The 20,312-nt window shown below is 39.3% G+C and overlaps 1 protein-coding gene across 12 annotated transcripts in view; it reads left to right on the top strand.

Annotated features, from left to right (window-relative positions):
• Nucleotides 1-20,312, top strand: part of LOC117421070 (uncharacterized) — a 137,452-nt gene that overhangs the window by 20,380 nt on the left and 96,760 nt on the right. For all 12 annotated transcript variants that reach the window (XR_009328908.1, XM_034922324.2, XM_059025463.1 and 9 more), the window contains exons 2-4: nt 7,658-7,762; nt 9,715-9,917; nt 11,007-11,173. Coding sequence is in view for 11 of the 12 variants with exons in the window: in XM_034922324.2 (XP_034778215.2) it covers nt 7,658-7,762; nt 9,715-9,917; nt 11,007-11,173 (475 nt within the window). In the remaining variant the exon portion in view is untranslated. The remainder of the gene's footprint in view (nt 1-7,657; nt 7,763-9,714; nt 9,918-11,006; nt 11,174-20,312) is intronic.

Raw genomic sequence — 20,312 nt, forward strand, 5'->3', positions numbered from 1 at the left:
GCTTCCCTTACGAGAGCTAGGCAGATAATTCCAGAGTTTTGGGGCTCTAGAATGCTCTACCACCTGTTTTTTTTTTTGTTTTGTTTTTTTAATTTGTGGGACAGTAAGCAACCTGGCATTTTGTGATCTGAGTGAGCGTCTAGGAATATATGGTATTAAAAGATAATTTAAATACGAAGGTGACGAGTAATGTGATCTTGTCTGTTAGTCCCAGTTAAAATTCTAGCTGCAGCATTTTGTATAAGTTGCAGTCGAGATATAACATGACTATGAGTACCAGAGAATAGGGCATTACAAGAATCAATTCTATAAGATACAAAAGCATGCATCAATCTCTCAGTATCTGCGTGGGAAAGAATACTTCTCAATTTGCCGATATTTCTTAGATGATAAAAATACATTTTAGTAATATTACTGATGTTTGTCTCAAAAGAAAGATTTGGGTCGAAGATCACACCCAAATTTCTCATTTTGTCTGCAAGTTCATAAGAGAAGCCACCAAGGAGTAAATCAGATATATTACTTTGTTGCTTCTGAGATCCCAGAATCATCACTTCTGTTTTATCTGAGTTTAGCATAAAAACGTTTTTCAAGTATCCATTTTTTTATTTCAGCAGGACAGGTGCTCAAAATGTGTCACCCTGTTTCAGGGATAAGTAAAGCTGTGTATCATCAGTGTAACAATGAAAATTAACCCCATAGCTATGCACAATACTGCCCATAGGCAGCATATACAAAGAAAAGCGTGAGTGTTTATAACACATGCATTACATGAAGAATTATGCTATATTTTCGGAGCTTGGAACAGCAGAGTACTTTTTGAGACAGTGAATGAATACAACTTCATATCCTGTTCTATATAATACAGCAATGGTAAAACCACACAATGTTCTGAAACTATTTAAGTCAACTGAAGAGATTTATAAAGACTTTTATCAAAACAGATTTTACTTTAGTGAGGAGTTGGAAACCTATCCAATGTATAAAACACCAACACTAAACAGATTAACTCCCAGTAGACTCCACATTTAAGAACTGACCGGTCAACCAAACGCACAACTTGAAACCAGAAATGGGGCTCCTGGCTACTGTAACAGATAAGAAAATCAGACACTTGGAGTTTTACTAGTTAAACAGAAATCTTTTTATCATTATTCCACAGGTTAATGGATATCAATATAGTACCCATGCATTAAACCACTGAAAATAATTCCAGTTTCAGAGTTACAGATATTTCAGTCTTATGTACATCCTGCATTCCACAGCACAGATGTGTTTGTAACTTGAAGGTTCTAGTGCAGTAGGCAAGTGTGGCTTCCAATGACTTGCTTGGACAAAATAGTTTTGTTGTAAATAATATTTTCTTTTTTATAGAGCTTGAATTTCAATTTTTATATACTTGTACATACAAGTTGCTAGGGTGTAACTTCTTCAAGTTATTTGGTTTGTGGTTTGTAAAATTAACTGATGATTTTGTTCTTTAAAAAAGTTAATTAAAGACTAGAGTAAATGCTTTGAAAACATGCTCCTTGGTTTCTTAAAGTTAAAGTTAAACTTCGCCTATGGTTAATCTATGACAGATCACATCTTGGCGAAACGATCAAAGTACAAAGGATAAACCTTTAAATGATCCATGTGATGCCATCATGCAACCAGTATAAACATGAGAGACTAGCTTGTGCACAGCCTTAAAGAGCCAATATCACGTTCACGTGACAATACCTGTAAGATGTATTAGACCTTGCTGTGCTGTTTCCTATTTTCCCAGATAGTGTTATTCAATGACAAGGCTCAGAAACACTGATTTGTTTCCCCCACGGCTTATCTTTGCCGCGTGACATCTCGGAAGAGAGAACGCGCCATTGGTGTTTAAGCACCGAAATTAGAATGGCTCGGCGCCAAAGGGTTAAGTGTATTTCGGGGGGCTGGAGCCGGGACTCCTCCCCTATGTCATCCTGTGTAAAATATCTGTCAGTCAACCTTTAATTAGCTGTCAGTCACCCTATTTAAACCATAGCCTAATTCTCATATTGCTTTTCAGTTCAGGGTTAGCACGCAGACTTGCAGAATCAACCTTAAAACAAACCTTTGTTTTAATCAAGAAAAAATGACTACTCACCACAGATGAAGAATGTTTCTCTCTTTCTTCACTCAACAAATAATCCACTGAAAAAACTTTCAAACAAATCCGCCTGTCTCACTTCTCCTCCTGCTGACAATGCTGCTGCTTCAACCCCTGCTTATCCAGCAATCCTGCTGCCATTCCTCTTTGTTGCTCTAAACGGATCAGACCTCAGGACGATTCTCCAGTGCAACTTTTTTACAAGGATTGGCCCATCAACAAACTCCTAAAAGCTCTGTTTAAAAAAGGATTACCCATTGAAGCAGGAAGTGATTGGGCTGCTTTATTTATTTCATACTGCAATTCCATATCAACCAAGCCTGTTTTCCCCCCTCAAAAGGCACAGCAGAGATCCAAACTTGTCAGTTTGTGCTCTGCCTCTGCAGTACAGGCTCCACTCGCTTCTGATTCAGCTACCACAACCCCTCAGTTCTCAATTTCATCTGGTCCTTCCTCTGATTTACACTTTCAGATTTTTAACAATGTCAAGCAACTCATTCATCCTCTTTCTACCTCCATTGCTACCGTATCTGATGTCCTTGATGCGCTTGATAACAGAATCACTCGCTTGGAACCAGCAGCCATTTCATCCTCATCAGGGACACCAGCAGCAGCGCTCGCAGCTCCCAATGCTTCAGCCACACCCACACCTGCTCTCACGTTGCCAATTTTCACTCAAGCGACTGCCTCTGGTTTAGGAACCTCTGCTTCAGTTGGTCATCGCCACTTTCTGTCTCCTCAACTGAGACACAATATTATTGAAGGCAAAGACGTTAATTTGGTCTCTATTCTCATTGCAACCTCAGCATTTGTGGATCACAGTGTAGTTGACTGTGGAGATCTGTCTGTTACTCTAATATCTCGGGTTCCTCGACCTCGAAAAAAACTCACTCTTGGAGAATTTGTGCTTGCATTTTCTGTTTTTCGCGATGTCCTTTTTGAAGTTTATGCTCTGACTACAAGAACTGGACTCATATTTATTTAATATTGTTAATCTCTAGGTCAGATATGGCGGTACCATTTTTTATGAGTATCATAAAGCTTTTTCAGCCAAAGTAGCTTCTCGGTTAGCATTGAACAATACACTGATTGACTGGTCTCAACCCGATCATACTCTCTTTAATAGATTCTTCAGTGATCTCTGTGCTAACGCTTGCAGTGTTTGTGCTTCCACTGCCCATTCTACCTCTCTGAGCCCAAATGCAGCCTCCTCTTCAGTCTCATCAGCCTTAAATTATTCTTCCCCTACTCTCGACAACACTTATTTTTTTAGGAATCATGCGTCTGCTGTTCCTCCGATCCATTCTTCAGCCATCAAATATTCTGGTGGCAGTCAGCTGTGCAATAAATTTCAATTCCAGTTTTTTTTGTTTTTTTTACATATGTGCAGTGTCTGTGGCAATGCTCATTCATGTTCCATCTGCCCTCTTTCTTTTAAATGCCATTCATCATTACTAACCGCCTCTACCCCATCAACATCCTGGCTCTATCAGATGCTCTTCAATATCACCCCAATCGTTTTTTTCTTAATTATTTCATTTCTGGCTTTACTAATGGTTTTTCTATTGGTTTAAAATCCACCTCTTCTTCTTCTATTATTTGTAAAAACCTCTAATCTGCTATAAGAGAACCAGAAGTGGTTGATTCTCTCATCAATTCCGAGATCTCAAAGGGATTCACGGAGCGCCCTTTTTTAGCCCCTCCCTTTCCTCAATTTCGCATTAATCCTATTGGAGTAGCTCCAAGGAAAATATCAGGCAAGAAGCGCCTCATCATTGACCTCTGCCTCTCGCATCTCTTCTATCAGCAGCATTAATTATTTCATTCTCTCGGATCAGTTTACTCTTCATTACATCACTAGATCTGTTGCTTTCTATTCCATAAAAATATTAGGAGGGGGTTCCTGGTTAGCTAAAGCAGACATTTCCGACACCTTCAAAGTCATGCCTATACTCCCTTCTCTACGTCATCTTTTTGGTATCTAACTAACTAACTTTCGGATGCTGCAGCAGCCCTAAGATCTTTAATTCACTCTCCGAAGCCCTCTGCTGGATTCTACTCAATATTAATTGCATCCTCTTTTTGCTACACTTATTGGACGACTTTCTCCTTATATCTCCTCCATCAGCCCCGCCAGCTGAAGCACTCTTAGAACTCAGGTCTCTCTTCTCAGCAGTCGGCATCTCACTCTCAGAGGAGAAAACTATCAGTCCAGTTCACTCTCTTGAGTTCCTAGGAATAACTTTGGACACTATCCGATTTGAAGCTTGACTGCCTCCCGATAAACTGGAACGCATTCGCTCTCTCATTCAGTCCTTTGAGATCAACCATTCAATTTCTAAACGGAACCTTCTTTCACTCCTGGGACATTTCAATTTTGCAATTTGCATCATTTCTCAAGGTAGGACATTTATTTCTCATTTTCTCGCTCTTTCTACAACAGCTAAAAATCTCAACTCTCACATTAATATTACAGCTGAAGCCAGGAAATACATTAGGATGTGGTCCTTTCTCCTACAGCCCTGGAACGGCCTTTCTCTGTTTTACGATTATTTCATTTCTGCCCCCCACGACCTCTCACTCCATACGGATGCTTCTTCTATTGGTTTTGGCAGAATTAATCAATGGTTCTCAGATGTCTGGCCTCCAGAAATCAACAATCTTCCTCCTCAGCTTAAATCCACAGCCTTACTCGAAGTATTCCCTGTTGTCTTTGCAGCCTATCTTTGTGGCCCATTTTGGCAGAACAAAATCTATCTTAATCTTTTGTGATAATCAATCTACTGTTCATATTATTAATAATGGACGTTCCTCTTCCCCTCTAATTATGCAACTTCTCTACCAGCTAGTCTGGACACTGCTGATACTCTTTTTTGTTTACAGATCGCTCAATACAGACGTTTGGCTCCCTCAGCTCAACCTTTCCCTCTACCCATTTCTCTATTTAGTGAACTGGTTTTCAACTAAATCCATACATTTGCAATTTTTGTCTTCAGTTCATTTTAAGCTGTTCTTCCTTCACAATCGCATTTTCCCTTTAGTTCTGTAAAATCAACTAGTCCTTCCCCAGGAGTGAAATCTTACATTCGCTCTTCTCTCCTTGATATTATTCCCGCTCAGCAAAGTATTGCTAGCATGCCCGGAGTGGGGGCCATCTCTCCGCCAGGACCACCAGAAGTTCCCTTCCGAGCGGGGGGGAGGTTGGGTGGGTTCCTCTCCGCCAAGGTTACAGGTGGGGGGGGGGGGGGGGGGGGCTGGACCTCTTGGACACAGTGCCTGCCTGTGTGATTTGACTTTTCAGCTCTGTTTTTTTTTTTTTTTTGTTTTATTTTTAAAGGAGCAGTGCTCTGTAGGCTACTGTGGCAGGGCAGAAGCCCTGTGTGTGTAATATGTGTAAACATAAAATGTGTAATCATGAAAAAGTGTGTGTTAGATATGGCAGGGATTTCAGCCCTGGTTGTTTTGGGTGTGTTTGTGGTGGTGGTTGACAGGGATAGGTTTACATGTGCAGAATGTGGCCAGGTGTTGACTGAATTATTAGTTCTTAATCAACCCTGACCACATGGTATTTAAGGGAGCTGAAGAGCGCCATTTTGGGGAGAGCCTGGGAGAGAGATACATGCGCCTGAATGTTTGTTTGAAAACCTCAGCATGACAGCACTGCTTGGGTGAGAGTTCTTTTGTTTATTCACTTTTGTGGTACGTGATTGTTTTGTTACAACCTTTATTTTGCTCTGTGAGTTGTCTTTTGAAACCAGCGCTTGAAACCTGCAAGTACTGTTTCCGAGTCTCTATCCACCCAGCCATCCTGTCACAGCTATTCAGAAACAACCAATTTAAACATCTTGTTCTAATTATTGAAAAAAAAAATATATATATATTGATGGTTTATTACTATTACCAGAGGAGGCAAGGGAGACAGAGCCTCCTCAACTTTTCAAAGAATTGTGTGTGTGTGTGTGTGTGTGTGTGTATATATAATTAGGGATGGGACAAATACATTTTCCTTTAAGGTTTCACTGAACTGACACATTTCAATTGAAAGCCGGTTGAAGTTTTTAGTTAACAAAGTTACTGGTGAAATTATGGTTTTAATTGTAATCCAAAGTCACTTGACAACAGTAAATAATAATGATAGCTGGCAGTACACAACAATGTGTGGGAACCAGGCAAGCTACAAGGCTAGATCAGCCCCTGTTAATCACTGATTGATTAACTGTTAAATGAAACCAGAATCCTACAAGTTATTCTTATTTTTTGTGTGTGTTTTGTGTGATAGGGAGGGGGCAAATAGATTTTTAAGAAGGACAAGTAGATTTTTCTGGCATTTCCCTTGGACAGCAAGTTATTTAAAAAAAAAAACTGCACACCCCTGATCCATCTGTCCATATGTGTGGTTTTGTGGTATGTCAGTTTACATTTTTATGAGCATCCTTTCAAAGAAAGCTTATATCTACTTGTTAATCTGTGTCTCTACTCTTTCAACTGACAATAAATCATAAACCGTTTGTAATGCCAACTTCATATTTTCAGTGTTATGGATACTTCTCTGGTGATATGTAATGGTCCCTTCACTGTGACATGTGACCAAGAGTGGCTGTAATATTGTGTTCATGTAATTTATTTATTTATTTTTTCTGGATGGTAAACACCTAACATTTTGAGATACTAGTTGCATACCCAGTACCTGACTGTTGTTTAGTGAAAATTAACAAAGTGACTGACACATTCGGCCATATTATACAGCTCTTGTCACGTTTCATCAGAGATACCTGTAGTATGCCCCTCACGTTTTGCTGCTAGGTAAGCTTTGTTTTTGTTCACAAAAACACAGCTATTTTTATTGAATGTCAGTCATCACCTTGTGATTAAATACAATTCCATGGACATTTTTTACAAGACAAAAAGGAAGGCTGATGGTTCATGATACTGTTTCCCTGGTTTTAACCAATTAAGTACCAAATACATTTCTTTGAAAAAATCAGAACACCCACTGTATTAATGTAATATGATACATTTAAAAGTAACTTTTGCCATTAATAACATTAGAGTAAGTTATCATAACAATATAGTTAAAGAGGGATGAAAATAACATGTAGATGCCAGTTAAAAATGTATATGTTTTGTAAAAAATCTTACATCTTCTAGATGTGGGTTGACTAAATGCACAAATACCAGTTAAGCTTTTTTTGTTTGTTTTAAAAGCATAGTTTTTTTTTTAAGCATAGTAAAACCAAGAATGCAAGGTAAAACAAACAAACAAAAAAGGTTAACAATTTTAAAAGCACAGTACAGTCTGTGCCCACTTGCTATGGCAGACCAACCATTTGTGTTGTTGTTACAGGTTTCTGAATAATCTAGCATATTGTAACTGTACTCAGACATTGCAATTTGCAAGACTGAACTCCATGTTTCACAATAGCTAGGCAAGCATCTTACAGTATTTGTAAGACAATAGGGGATTGTTGTTTGCAGTGAGTTAACACAGAAACGTAAAGTACTGTATATACACGTTTTATTGGTTATCTGTTTCAGGTGCCTGGATCTAAGCTGCCCAAAGTTCATGCTGTTCTGGGAAGTAAAACTTGCGATCTTGACTGTGTAGCTTCAGTACTAAGCTATGCCTTCTTCCTCGATAAGGTATTGTTCTATTGATTTTTTCATGAGTAAAATGCTTTGTTCTATATTCCCTTTTGAGTTTTGTCAGTGATACTAGTACTAGTGCTATTCATTTGTTTGCAACAGATTTCTTAAATATAACACCATTACATCATGTAAGAATAAATCATGTATTTGAATAGAAATAACAAGTAGTTGTCATGCCGTTAAATCTATAAATACCTCCAATGTTTTGATTCAAGCACATGCTCCCTTGAGAAAGATATGTACAACATATTGAAATGTTGGGCAGCTGGCTCTTTGAGCTAAAATATAATATAATATAATTAGGCTTGCTACTTTTTGATTTTAATTGGTAAAGCTCGTTAAACGTCGAATTCCCCAAAAATATGAGTTCGACTGAAATAAATTTATATAGGATAGATGTCTGTAAAACCACTCGCTAGTTTTTATACTTGCTGTCTGTCCCATCTCCATTCCGCTCCGAATGGCTAGGGGTTGCTGTCAGTCAACTCAGTGGTCCCTTAAAAGGCTACTGTAGTTTCACCGTCAGTCATTTCATCCTGTTCTGACAGATTTCATTGGCTGTAGCAGTGCTAGAATGCTCTCATTCTTTTAAATGACTGTCAGTCATCAAGACCGACTGTGCACTTTCGTTTGCCAGCTACAGCACCTGTCATTCAAAGCACCTACTTTGAAATTAGCGGGTTAAGGTGTAGGTAAGCTTTTGCTATAGGTATATACGGTGACTGTTACTAGTTTGATTTGAAAATGGGGCGCAAGAGGAAAACACTTAATGAGTATTGTGCACAATACCCTGACCGACGGCTGAAGTCTCCGTGACAGGATGAAGCGGGCCCGTCTGCCTTGCTTCCAGTGATGCTGAGTCCAGCTGTGCGAGAGGGGTACTGCTGCAGAATGCAGACTCGCACAGCGTAGCTCTCACAGGCAGCTCACACAGGGTAGCGTTTTGTGCACAACTCATAATAGACATCATCATTATACAGCCCGATCACATGATAAAGGTGATGAATTTAGGTACTTACATTAAGTTTATTTCATAACAATAACCTAACCCTAAACCTAAGGTTCGTGGGGTATTGGCCGTATCTTTAAATACACACAATAATCTAAACCTAAACCTAAACCTAAGATCTGTGGGGTATTGGCACATTCATTCTCACAGGGTAATTACTATGTTCAGTGTTCTCCCCCTCCCATACCTTGTTTATGGTCACGTGGTAGGGGTGTTGAGGGTGAATGAAGCACGATGTAAATTACGCGTTGAGCACTCAGCACTACCCTGTGTGAGCCTTCGTTACACTCTTGAGCTGTGCTGAAGCAGGAGGGGTGGAGCTCAGAATAATAAGTGCAAGTTAGTTCTGTTCAACCATCTAATGTTTCGTTCTCTGCGTGTTATTTTTACTTGTAAATGTATGCTATAAAAGTTTATGTAATACCTGTATATGTTGCGTTTTCTGCGGTTTATTTGAGACAATGTTTTTATTTGTGTAGAAACTTTAGTTTTACGAGGTATAGCTTTGCTGTGACCAAACGTTATTTCAATTAGGATGTTGGTAACCATGGTTTTGTTGCATGTTGAATATGATAAAGAGACTCAATGGCATAAAAATATATATGTATTATAAAACTAAATGAAGGCAACAACAGTGGCCAAATGGTTTTATAGTTTAGTTTCAGGGTTTGTGGTATACATTGTAAAATTGTGGAGGATATAAAAAAAACATAAAGTAGATTTCGGAACAAAACCACAAAATAAAGAGCAAATTTTTCACAGCAGTGAATGCTTAGTGAGTGTGACCCAGTGTCTTATATTTTCCCCAATTGGCAAATTGCCCCCTCCATAGTAAATGTATTATATGGACAATTTGCCCATTGTGTAAAACTGGACCCAGTGTGCTTTACTGTAGAATAATTTGAATGCTAGAACATTTTGAATGCTATACTTGCAGAATAAGCCATTGGATGCTGTGTGTGTGCCAGTCCTTATCAGCCAAAGGTCCGAGCTGCACCTTGCAAATGAAACCAGGATCTTTCTGGAACAGATAAGCGTCTCGGAATCCTGTCTGATATGCTGGGATGAGATTGATCTGCATCAGCTGAATACCTCAGGAAAACTCTCCTTAACTCTTCTGAGCAATAATGTGCTTACAAGGTAAACTTCGCTCAGGATGTAAATTCATAAACGGTCCAACAACAATACATGTGCGCAATAAACATGTCACAGTTGGGGGCAGATTGTGTTTTGAAAGTGTTGCAGATTCAAATAGGACCTGCCACTTTTCATTACAGCATAATGAAATCCTCTCAAGCATACTTAACCATAGGTGTACTCTAGAAAATATGTTTACAGATCTTACCAGACATAGAATTAACCCTCCGTGTGCACCATGTACACTTAGTAAGCCAGTTTTTGTTGTACTGTAAAAAGACTCATATGCACTGTTAGAAATGCTGGTTTTCTTTGGGACACAGATGAGGCTGTTTTAATCATTTTAATGCTGGATGTATTAAAGTACTGCTATGGTTGAAACATAGTACATCATGATTTGAAAAGCAACAATAGAATAGGTCAGTCAATTGTAAAGTTAAATGCAGTAATACTGAATACCCACATGTTAAAAATAATAATAATAATAAAAAAATCACTTAAAAAAACTGGTTTGCCAGTTAAGTCATGGAGTACATTTACCAGGCCAGTTGAATGGATGGTCATTGTGGATAGTCCAGCCAGTCTGACTAAAAATGCTGCACTGCCTTCCATTTCATTTTTTGTTTTAAATTTAAAATTTAAAATGTAAATTATGATGATTTTATATCATATTTTTAAATTGGTTTATTGATAGATAGATAGTAGTATTTTCAAATATGGGAAAAAACATCTGCTTGGTCAGGATTAGTCAGGATATCTATCCATTTTGGTCAGGTGAGTCATTTTTCCAACTCTTCTTTTTAGTCTTCATGAAATACACAGGCATTGTGGCCTAGTAATGTTAGGAGACCCTTGGGGACGGGGGGAGGGGGGCAAGAAACTTGACCTCCTTGTGGGTCAGTCAACTCAGCTGGAAAACTAGGTCCGGTACAAACAGGCTCCCACTGGAAGCAAGATATGGCATCTCAGCTGGGCAGCTCTCGGTTAAATAAGTTACAAGAATAAATGTTTCTTGACAGCTTTGTTGCCATGGGCTATAATGCTGTCTTATATGTAGATAAGCAATTTGCAGCCTCATTTTTGCATTTCCAGTGAGGACTGTGCTTTGGAATCGGCCGTTGTCAGAGTAATCAATCCCTGTGAGCGATGGGAAAGCAGTGAGGAGTTGCAGGAGTCGTCATCCACCACCCTGGTAGCAAGAGAGATTCTCCAAGAGGCACCAGAGCTGCTCACACTGCAACTGGCTCTTCTACTCCGAGGTGAGGGACTCCTCTAATGCTAATCGCCCGAGGATTTAATGGAGTGTTACTGAAGCTCCTCATGCAGATCCATGTTTTTGTTAACAATCTCTTTTAAAGGCCTCGGGAGGCTTTAATAGAAGAAACGGGGAGTCAAGAGTGTGTTAAAGAGTAACAATTCATTGAATTTTAAAGAGTGCATTTGAAAGCAAAGTGTAAGAAAAATAAGTTTGCTGTGTCATCACTCATCAGGGATTAGTAAGGGAGCTTGCTTTCTTAACCGGAACCAGGAGAGAAAAAAAAAGACAGTAATGACTTTCTGTTAGGATGGTTTAAGGTAAATGAGCTGTAATAGCATTAACTTGTTTTGGTGCTGCTCAGCTGGTGGACCTAAGTAAGCAATGTGTTTTTCGAAGTAAGTGTTAATGACTTGATTATCATTTAAAATAGATAGTGATGTTCCATATGTATCAGTGAATAACTGATTCGTCAAACACATCTGTTTTCATGCAATCATTATTTATATCCAGTAACATTTTAATGAAGAATTTAAGCAACTGTAACTGTATGTTTGTATTTGTTTCAACATAGTGATCCATGGGCTTGTATCAGTCTCCCACAATAAGTAGCTAGGTAATTGAGTCTTGTTAATAAGAGTCCAGTCACTAATACCGTTTTCACACTGGCACTTTAGAGCGGTGTTGTGCACTGAAGTGACACTCGTAACCTGACTGATCACCTGGGGTAGCTTCAGGTTCACATTAATTACTACCAGAGTCATTTTACTCCACATTAGAGTTAAAAAGAATGCACCTTTTTTTGATTGAGTATGTGTCGTGCACGTAAAGATGTTTTTTACACATGCACAGATCAGAGAACTGCACGGCAGAGTTAACTCCAGCTTTACACTGCAGAAAAACAAGTGTGAACAGAATCGGGAGCAGAGCCGCATTAACTACCCCTGGATTTGACTACCAGATTCAACACCTGGATTGATTAAGTCTGTTTTGATGACTGAATGCAGCTTTTAATTAGAATCCAACAGATGTTAAAGAATGTCTTTCAATAACTCATGAGTTATGTTCCACTGAACTGTTGTTCAGATTGTTGTTGTTCAGATTGCAGTACTGTCATTCAATGACGTATAGAAAACTGAAATTTCAAAGGTCTGAAACCTTAACTTGGGGACAGCTGGGTAGATGGTAATATCTATACAGAGTTAACAGTGCAAAGCCCCATATAAATCTGAATCCATTTTAAAATCTCTTGTGCCTGTTTTAGTAACACAATTTCATAATTTCTCTAGAAATAGTTTTAAAGTCATAATTATGCGTTCCCTCTTTATGGTATTTCAGGCTGTATTATTGGTCTAATGCTGAATTTATTTATTTTTTTTAACTAGATTTGAAGAGCAAATCTTCTGGTTAAGTATTTAAAATGTGCAGGTTCCACTTTGTGGGGCAGTAAATAGCAGTTTGTAGTGCATAGGAGCTCATATAATGTCCCTGGGGTAAATGTTTTATGTATTTTTGTTTTTGCCACAACACTAAATAAAAAAAAAAAAACTATGTATGTTCCCTTTTGAACTGAAACCACAAAACAGCTGTTGCATCTTTGCATTCCAGTGAGGTTCACTTTTTGGTTCCTTTACCAGATATTGCAGTTTAAAAAAATCCTTTTAAAGAATCCAACACTAATTTATGAGGTAGCAGCAGTGTGTAGGCTAGACATTGTGTGCAAAAAAAAAATTATTCACTCTTTCTGAAATAGCCCTAGTGCTCCAAATAAACAATGTAATTCACAAGTTATGTTTGGAAATACTAAAAGTAAAAAATAAATTCAATGCAAATGTTTCGGCTGTAAGTCTTCAATGTTTGGGTATTCGCTGCTACAAATCAGGTCATGGTCTTTCTTAGCCCCATAGAGGATGGTCTTTTCATGGCATGGTTGAGGTATATTTAGGGTTTCTGATTTTTCGGTTTTAACAGATAAAAAAACGATACAACACCCCTCATACAAAAAAATTAAAAATCAGTGTATAGCCAATAAACACTGGGAAAATGTTAAAATAGTTACTCAATTCATGTTGACTTCACCTCTTTCCCATTAAAAAAAAAAACAACCTACAAGTAAAACAAAGACAAACTACCTTTCCTAGTCTCCCCTTCCTGACATGTATCTATCATTGATTCATTCTGAATACTTTAAAACCACCCCAACTACTGAGTGGCAGCAAATTACTACATTTCTATTGGCGACTCCGCTTGTGAGATTTAAAACAAGATTACAATTAGGAACGGACACTTTTACGCAGGATTTAAAACTACTCCTACTTCTAAGGGCCTACACTGACAGAAAGCTTATGCTGTCTACTTTTAATTTATTACACAAACATGAATCAAAGTCGACAAGAACTCATCAACCGTGAGTTTGAAAAAGTGTAAAAAAATAAAACTCTGTGCCGCGGACCCGCTGGAAACAGGTTTGGCCGTGATTTGAGATCACTACGAGAAAGTACTTCAAGCAAAAATAAATTACATTGCACATGTTATGTCTTCAATTACTATACTATACTTAAATGTGTAATTTTAGATTTTAATTTAATATTTTTATTCATTTTCTACCAGTTTGAATATACTTGAGACAGTGTTTTGTTTTTTTCAGAAATGGCAGTTTTTAAAGGGAAATAAAACAAAACCTGTCAAATTATGAGTATTGTGATTGTTATTTATATTTACCGGAGTATTTATACTTCTACAAAATTATACAATGAGTTGAAAACTGCAAAGTTCATGAGTACCAGAGAGCACTCTGAGCTGGGTTCTCCATGGAGGAAAAATTGCCAGATGCCTGCTTTACCCACTCTAGTTTTATGTTTAATTAAAAATATGAATGCGAAAGGATTTTTTCTATGTGTATGTGTAGAGTGGGTATAACCGGTTCATTTTGTGTGGTGACCGGTAAAATATTTTGTAACAGATCACCATGACAAGCTGCTTTTTTTCCTAGCGGAAACGCTGTATTATTATTATTATTATTATTATTATTATTATTCTTTTCTAAAACAAAATATAAAATAACGAAAGCAGAGAAATATTTTTGAAACTTTATTGTCCAAGCTCCTTTTGTGTTCATTGTATTTCTAATTGCTCGTAACAAATGTGTTAACTCTCTTTTAAATGTTGATTTTAGGTGTAGTTTTTGAAAATTTGCATTTATGTATATGATACTTTCCAGATAATATGAAGTTATTGCAAGTCCCCGCAGCTGATGTCCCCACCTACAACGTGACAACAGCAGCCCTCAACGTTCCACAGCAAGCTCTTGTTGTCAGAAATCACACTCTTGCTCCTCATCTCAGGTGTTAGAAGGCAAGGACATAAATCTAGTTTCAATTCTCATTGCTAATTCTGAATGTCTAGATCACCGTACTGCGTGGACCTCACTGTCACACTCAAGTCCAGCGACCTCCGGCTGCTCAAAAATCTTACCCTGGGGGAATTTGTGCTGGCTTTCTCTGTGTATCGGGACATATTATGCACTGCCTACCCTCATTGCCGCATAAAGCTTGATCACTATCTATTTTCTATTACAGATCTAGCAGTCAGATACGGAGGTACGATGTTTTACAAATACCACAAAGCTTTTGCAGCAAAAGCAGCTTCCATATTAGCGTCAGACAACATCATCAACTGGGCTGCCTCTGAGTCTTTGGGGGGTTAAGGGCAAACACATGCACAGTCTGCGCTTCTACAGCAAATTCTACTTCCTTGTGCCCTAAGACTGCCTTAGCATCAACCTCCCACAGAGCGGCCCCTTCCACTCTGCCCCGCTTCAGGGACAGGATAGCAGCTCCTTTTACAGCTCCACATGCAAGCCATGCATCAGCTTCGCCGCCTTCTTTCAGCAACACAGAAGAAATACGGTCATAACATCAGATTTGGTTCCAAGCAAATCGGTAATAATTTCAATTTCTCTGTTTGCTCATCCAAGTTTTGCAGGAATCTTCATATATGCAACTACTGTGATGACAGCCACTCTCAATCAATCAGTTTGCCCAGCCATCCCCAAGAAATGACATTCAAAACAGCTCACGGTTTCGAACCCAATAATCCAGCTCTGAACATCACCCAGACCAGTTTTCACAAACTACCTTATCAACAGTTTGTAGCATGGATTTTCTACTGGTCTGTCAAGAATCCCAGTATCATTGCATACTTAGTGGTGGAAATTTTCAAGGTCTGTTTCAAGGAGCCTGCAGAATCATACCTTACCAGACTGTTCTTATTAAAATATTAGCACTGTGTCGAGTTATTGAAGCACCTGCCAACCAAGCACCTGCTGTCACACTAGTGTCGCAGCAGGGAGATGCTCTCCAGAAAGAGCCTGCAGAGTTGTAGCTTCCCAGACTATTCTTCTTAAAACATCAGCGCTGTGCAGAGTTTAGGATATGGAAGCACCTGCCAACTGAACACCTGGTGTCACACTGCTGTCACAGCAGGGACATGCTTCATCCCTCAGGATCACCAGATTCCGCCAGCTGATCCCAGCACCAGCTCCAGTAACATTGCAGGCCCGCAATTCCAGCACCTGGTCTTCAATTAAACTTAACTATCCAAGCTCATTCAATCTGCTAGAAACTACATGGCTTCAGCTCTTGCTTCATCCACAAGGTCATCTTACACCACAGGCTGGAACTGCTATTCAGCCTTCTGTGCTCAAAATCGGAGTCTTCCTATTCTGTTCAGTCAAGACTGGATCCTTGCTTTATTCGCACATGCAAGGGATTCTCTCCATCTGGCCCCAGGCACAATTAAATCATGCATCAGTAGGATACAGTATCACTATCGCTCATTGGCATTTCCTTCCCCCAGTTTAACCACTGTCTTTGGATTCCTCAGGTGCGCAGAATTCACAGTTCTATCAATTGTCAGCTTTCCGTCCATCGGCATCTGTTCCTGCGACCTCTCACTGGTTCCCGGATCCCACTTTGTCCACCTACTACGCACTTCCAAGACAGATCAGCTCTGTCAAGGTCAGTTCTTTCAGCTGTCAAAGATCTCCTGTCTGCCATTACAGCTCCATGTCTAGATACCTCGTCTGCAGGAAACCCTTCCTCCCATCAAACCCGTTATCCGTGGATACTTCCGGCTCAGTCATACCGAGACATTGGTTATCTTCCCACTGGGGCTCCCTGATCTCTAAAGCAGGCCTCCTGCCCAGTTCTACACCCCTTACTCCTTCAGGATTGGGGCAGCAACATCGGCAGCCAAGGCGAGAATCAACCAGCATCTCATTAACCCTTTGCAGTCCATTTATTAAATGTGTGTCCGGTCCAATTTATTTTCACACGTGCAGTTAATTTTAGACGCGCTGTTTAAAAGTATTTTTTTTCCACAGTCAAACGGGTTTAAAAGGCCCTGCATATCAACAAAGCACTCACTAGGCATCTACAGCCCCGCCCCACCCTTTCGATTGCTATTGTTTTCACATATGCCAAGAAATAAATAATAATAATAATAATAGTCGTACATACCGATCGATTATCTCCTGATCACTCGTTTTATCACCAAACTCCTCAATAATGCGATCCAAGTCGTTATTTTATTACTATAACGTCTCAAAAAAGCTCTGCAAATGTCCGTGTTATTCTCTGTGCGCTGATTCAGTAACAGGCAGCTTGTTTCCTTATGGCCGCCCCTGTCTGATGCCAAGGGCAAGTATGACTATTCAAGAGATAAGCCCTTGGGTTTTTTTTTTTTTTTTTTTTTCCGGCTTGTCTCGGCTCCTGTCGCTCCCACTCGGCCATTGAATGGTTTTCTCGGCTTTTTCCGTAGAAAAAAATGTCGGACAGGGTTCGACATTGGACCCGATAGGAATAATTGCAATGACCGCAAAGGGTGAAAAGTCTGGGGCACTGGTCTTCAGCAGTTGATTTTTACATTCGCTCTTCCATTTCTGACATTTGCACAGCCCAACAAAGTATCGCTAGCTTGCCCGGATCTCTTTGTCGGGACCAGAGGTTTCCTCCCATGAGGGGGGTTTTCCTCTCCACTGAAAGAGATATAGGTAGTCATACATACACATAATCTATACATCATGGCATGTGGTCTTTTCTTGTTTGTCACACGGTTTTGGGGAACTTCTATGAGCCGGAGATTCTTCTTCTGGGGGGCAAGTGATCTCACTGCCCCAACCTTGGGTCAGGCTAAACCACCTCTGCCGTCAGATAAGGGGGGTTCTCACGAATCAGCAGGGACCCCCGGCCACACTTATCCTTTCACAGCTCATGCGCTATTACTTACCTGAAATCAGAGGCTCAGTTCTCTTTTCCTATTTCTGCTCAGGCCTTAGCCTGCTATGTGTTTGGTGCTTAATGTCCTAACTAACCTACTTTCCACCTGTTTTCAAATTCCGTGTAGGAGGCCGTCCGCTCTCACTGCGAGTGGCTCTCCAATAGCCAGGGAAACTACTTTTCTGTCCTTTCATTTTCAGGTTTGCATCGGTTGCCTATTCCATCCTCTAGGGATTCAGGTTTGCATCCACTACCTATTCTATCCTTGAAGGATGCTATGCAGTCTTGGCGGCCATGCCTCTCCTCATACAGCAAGACAACCTCTTTTATATGATTTCTCTAGAGGTCTCTCCTCTACCAACCCAATCTACGATCTAACAAACTATTCTAATAGCTCCCGCCCCGTGAACTCTAATATAAATCTCTTCCCTACATCCCTATACAAATATATCGGTCCAGAATACTTTAGCCATGTCACAGTAAAAAAATAAATGTTCTGTGGTTTCTGGATCCCTCTCAGAACTTTGGTTCGTAATAAAGGCTTTCTGCTTCACTGTCAGAATCTGTACCGCCCTGTTGATCTCGCAGAGTCAATTTCGTGGAGTCAGCCCTCTTTTCTTGTTTCCATAGTAACACCACCAGCCAGTCAAGTTAGGGTAGAACAGTGGAAATTATCATTCCAAATTCTGCTTTGTCTGCAGTTCGTAAGAGACGGCTACAATTATCCGTGTGCAGGAGTGCTGCAGCACTGCAGGTCATTGAGATTCCCTGACTTGCTCGGTTAATCAGCTTAGATGGCATGGGAAATAAAAATAATTCTCAAAATATCTCTTACTTACCCTAAATAAAATGTCAAATAAACTGAAGCAACAGTCAAATCTATCTGCATTTGTATTTGGAAAATCCACATCTGGCCAACTCCATGAAAATGAGTATAACTGAAGATGAGGAGGAAGAGTTAACAGAGTATTTTAGCCAGCTTGTCTATGACAGTAACTGAAAAATAAAGAAATGTGTTCACTTCCCTGGAATTTTTATATAGTTGTCTTCCCTGGTATTTGATTAATATAGTTGTATGTCCCTGCATGTAATGTATATACTTACTGCCATTTTATGCACACAGAAAATAGTTCCCTGGCATTTAATGTAAATAGTTCCCTTGCATTTAATGCACAGAAGACAGTTACCTGGAATTGTATGTAGTTAGTACAGTTGTAGTCAGAAGTTTACATATCCCACTGGAAAACTAGAATTTGAGTATCCCAATTTCAACTATTGTTTCTATTATCAAGCAGTACAAGACTCATGGTACTGTCACAACGCTCTCTCAATCTGGAAGAAAGAAGGTTCTTTCACCAAGAACAAGTAGTAGAATTGTGAGGAAGGTTAATAACTATCTGAGATTGACTGCCAAAAATATTCAAAGTGAATTGGCTGCAAGTGAGACTGGGGTTTCCATTTCAACCATAGCTCGAGTATTGCATGGTGAATGTCTCAATGGTCGCAGGCCAAGGAAAAAGCCAGTTTTAGGAAAACGTCACAAGAACAATCGCTTAAAGTTTGCAAAACAACATTTGGATGATGGATATAAGTTCTGGTCAAAGGTTTTGTGGAGTGATGAAACAAAAATCAAGCTATTTGGTCACACTTATAGTCGTTACGTTTGGAGAAAGTCTGGTGAGGCGTACAAAGAAAAGAACACCATACCTACTGTCAAGCATGGAGGTGGTAATATCTTTCTGTGGGCTGTTTTTCTTGTAATGGCACAGGAAATTTTGTTCCAATACATGGTAAAATGGATTCCATAGTATACCAAAAGATATTGGCCAAATCATCTGAAACCCTCCGCTACAAAACTTGGTTTAAAGCGCAACTGGATGTTCCAACACAACGACGACCCAAAGCACACATCAAAATCTACTTCAGAATAGTTGAAGAATAAAATAAAGGTTCTGGAATGGCCTAGTCAAAATCCCAATCTAAATCTGATTTAGAATCTATGGTTGAAGAAGGCTGTGCACAAGAGAAATCCTCAGAATTTGAATGAACTGGAACAATATTGCGTTGAAGAATGGTCAAAAATAACTAAAGAAACAGCAAACCAGCAAAAGGACATCCTTTTGGCATAGCGACTTTAAGGGTAGGGTCAATCGCTTTCTCACGATAAAAATAGCTGTAAAAACCCATGTAAACCAGAGCAGGAATCGCGCTTGTGGCTCTCGAGATTTCAGCAGTCAAGATCTCGCTCTGACTTAATCTCACATAATCTCCAGCAGAAAGGCCGTACAAAACACACACACACACACACACAAAATGTACATTTATGGACTACTTTAACACTAGAACCGCCATGGTTATACTCATACCTAAAACCGACGGTACATTTTAAACATCATCAATATTAAAATGAAATTCAAACTATCGGATACAACTCCAAAAGTTTTATTCAAGCACATCATAATCAAACATCTGCATAGCCAAAACGCTGTATTTAACTGAACAATTAAACATAAAAGGGGTTATTTCCTAATTTACCACATATAAAGCACTACTTTTTATCTTCATGGCAAAGCATGAAGCTCTCCTCATGATATTCAGAGTCATTCATTTCCACTTAGTAAGCAGACATGGACATTTAAATGTCCCCTAAATGACTATGAATTGAGTAATCTGCATTGGTATGGACGATTTTTTTTTTCCCTAAATCAGAACTGCATAGCAACGCATTTCCTGAAAAGTACAGCAAACACAACACGAGGAAAACTGTCATGACTTGTGCATGTAAACGCTGCCATTGACAAATATCCTAATCGTTTAAAAGAGGTTATTATTGCTAAAGGTGCCTCAACTAGCTATTAATTTCAT

Source organism: Acipenser ruthenus, chromosome 1 (assembly GCF_902713425.1).
Source record: "Acipenser ruthenus chromosome 1, fAciRut3.2 maternal haplotype, whole genome shotgun sequence".
NCBI classification, from domain to species: Eukaryota; Metazoa; Chordata; class Actinopteri; order Acipenseriformes; family Acipenseridae; genus Acipenser; species Acipenser ruthenus.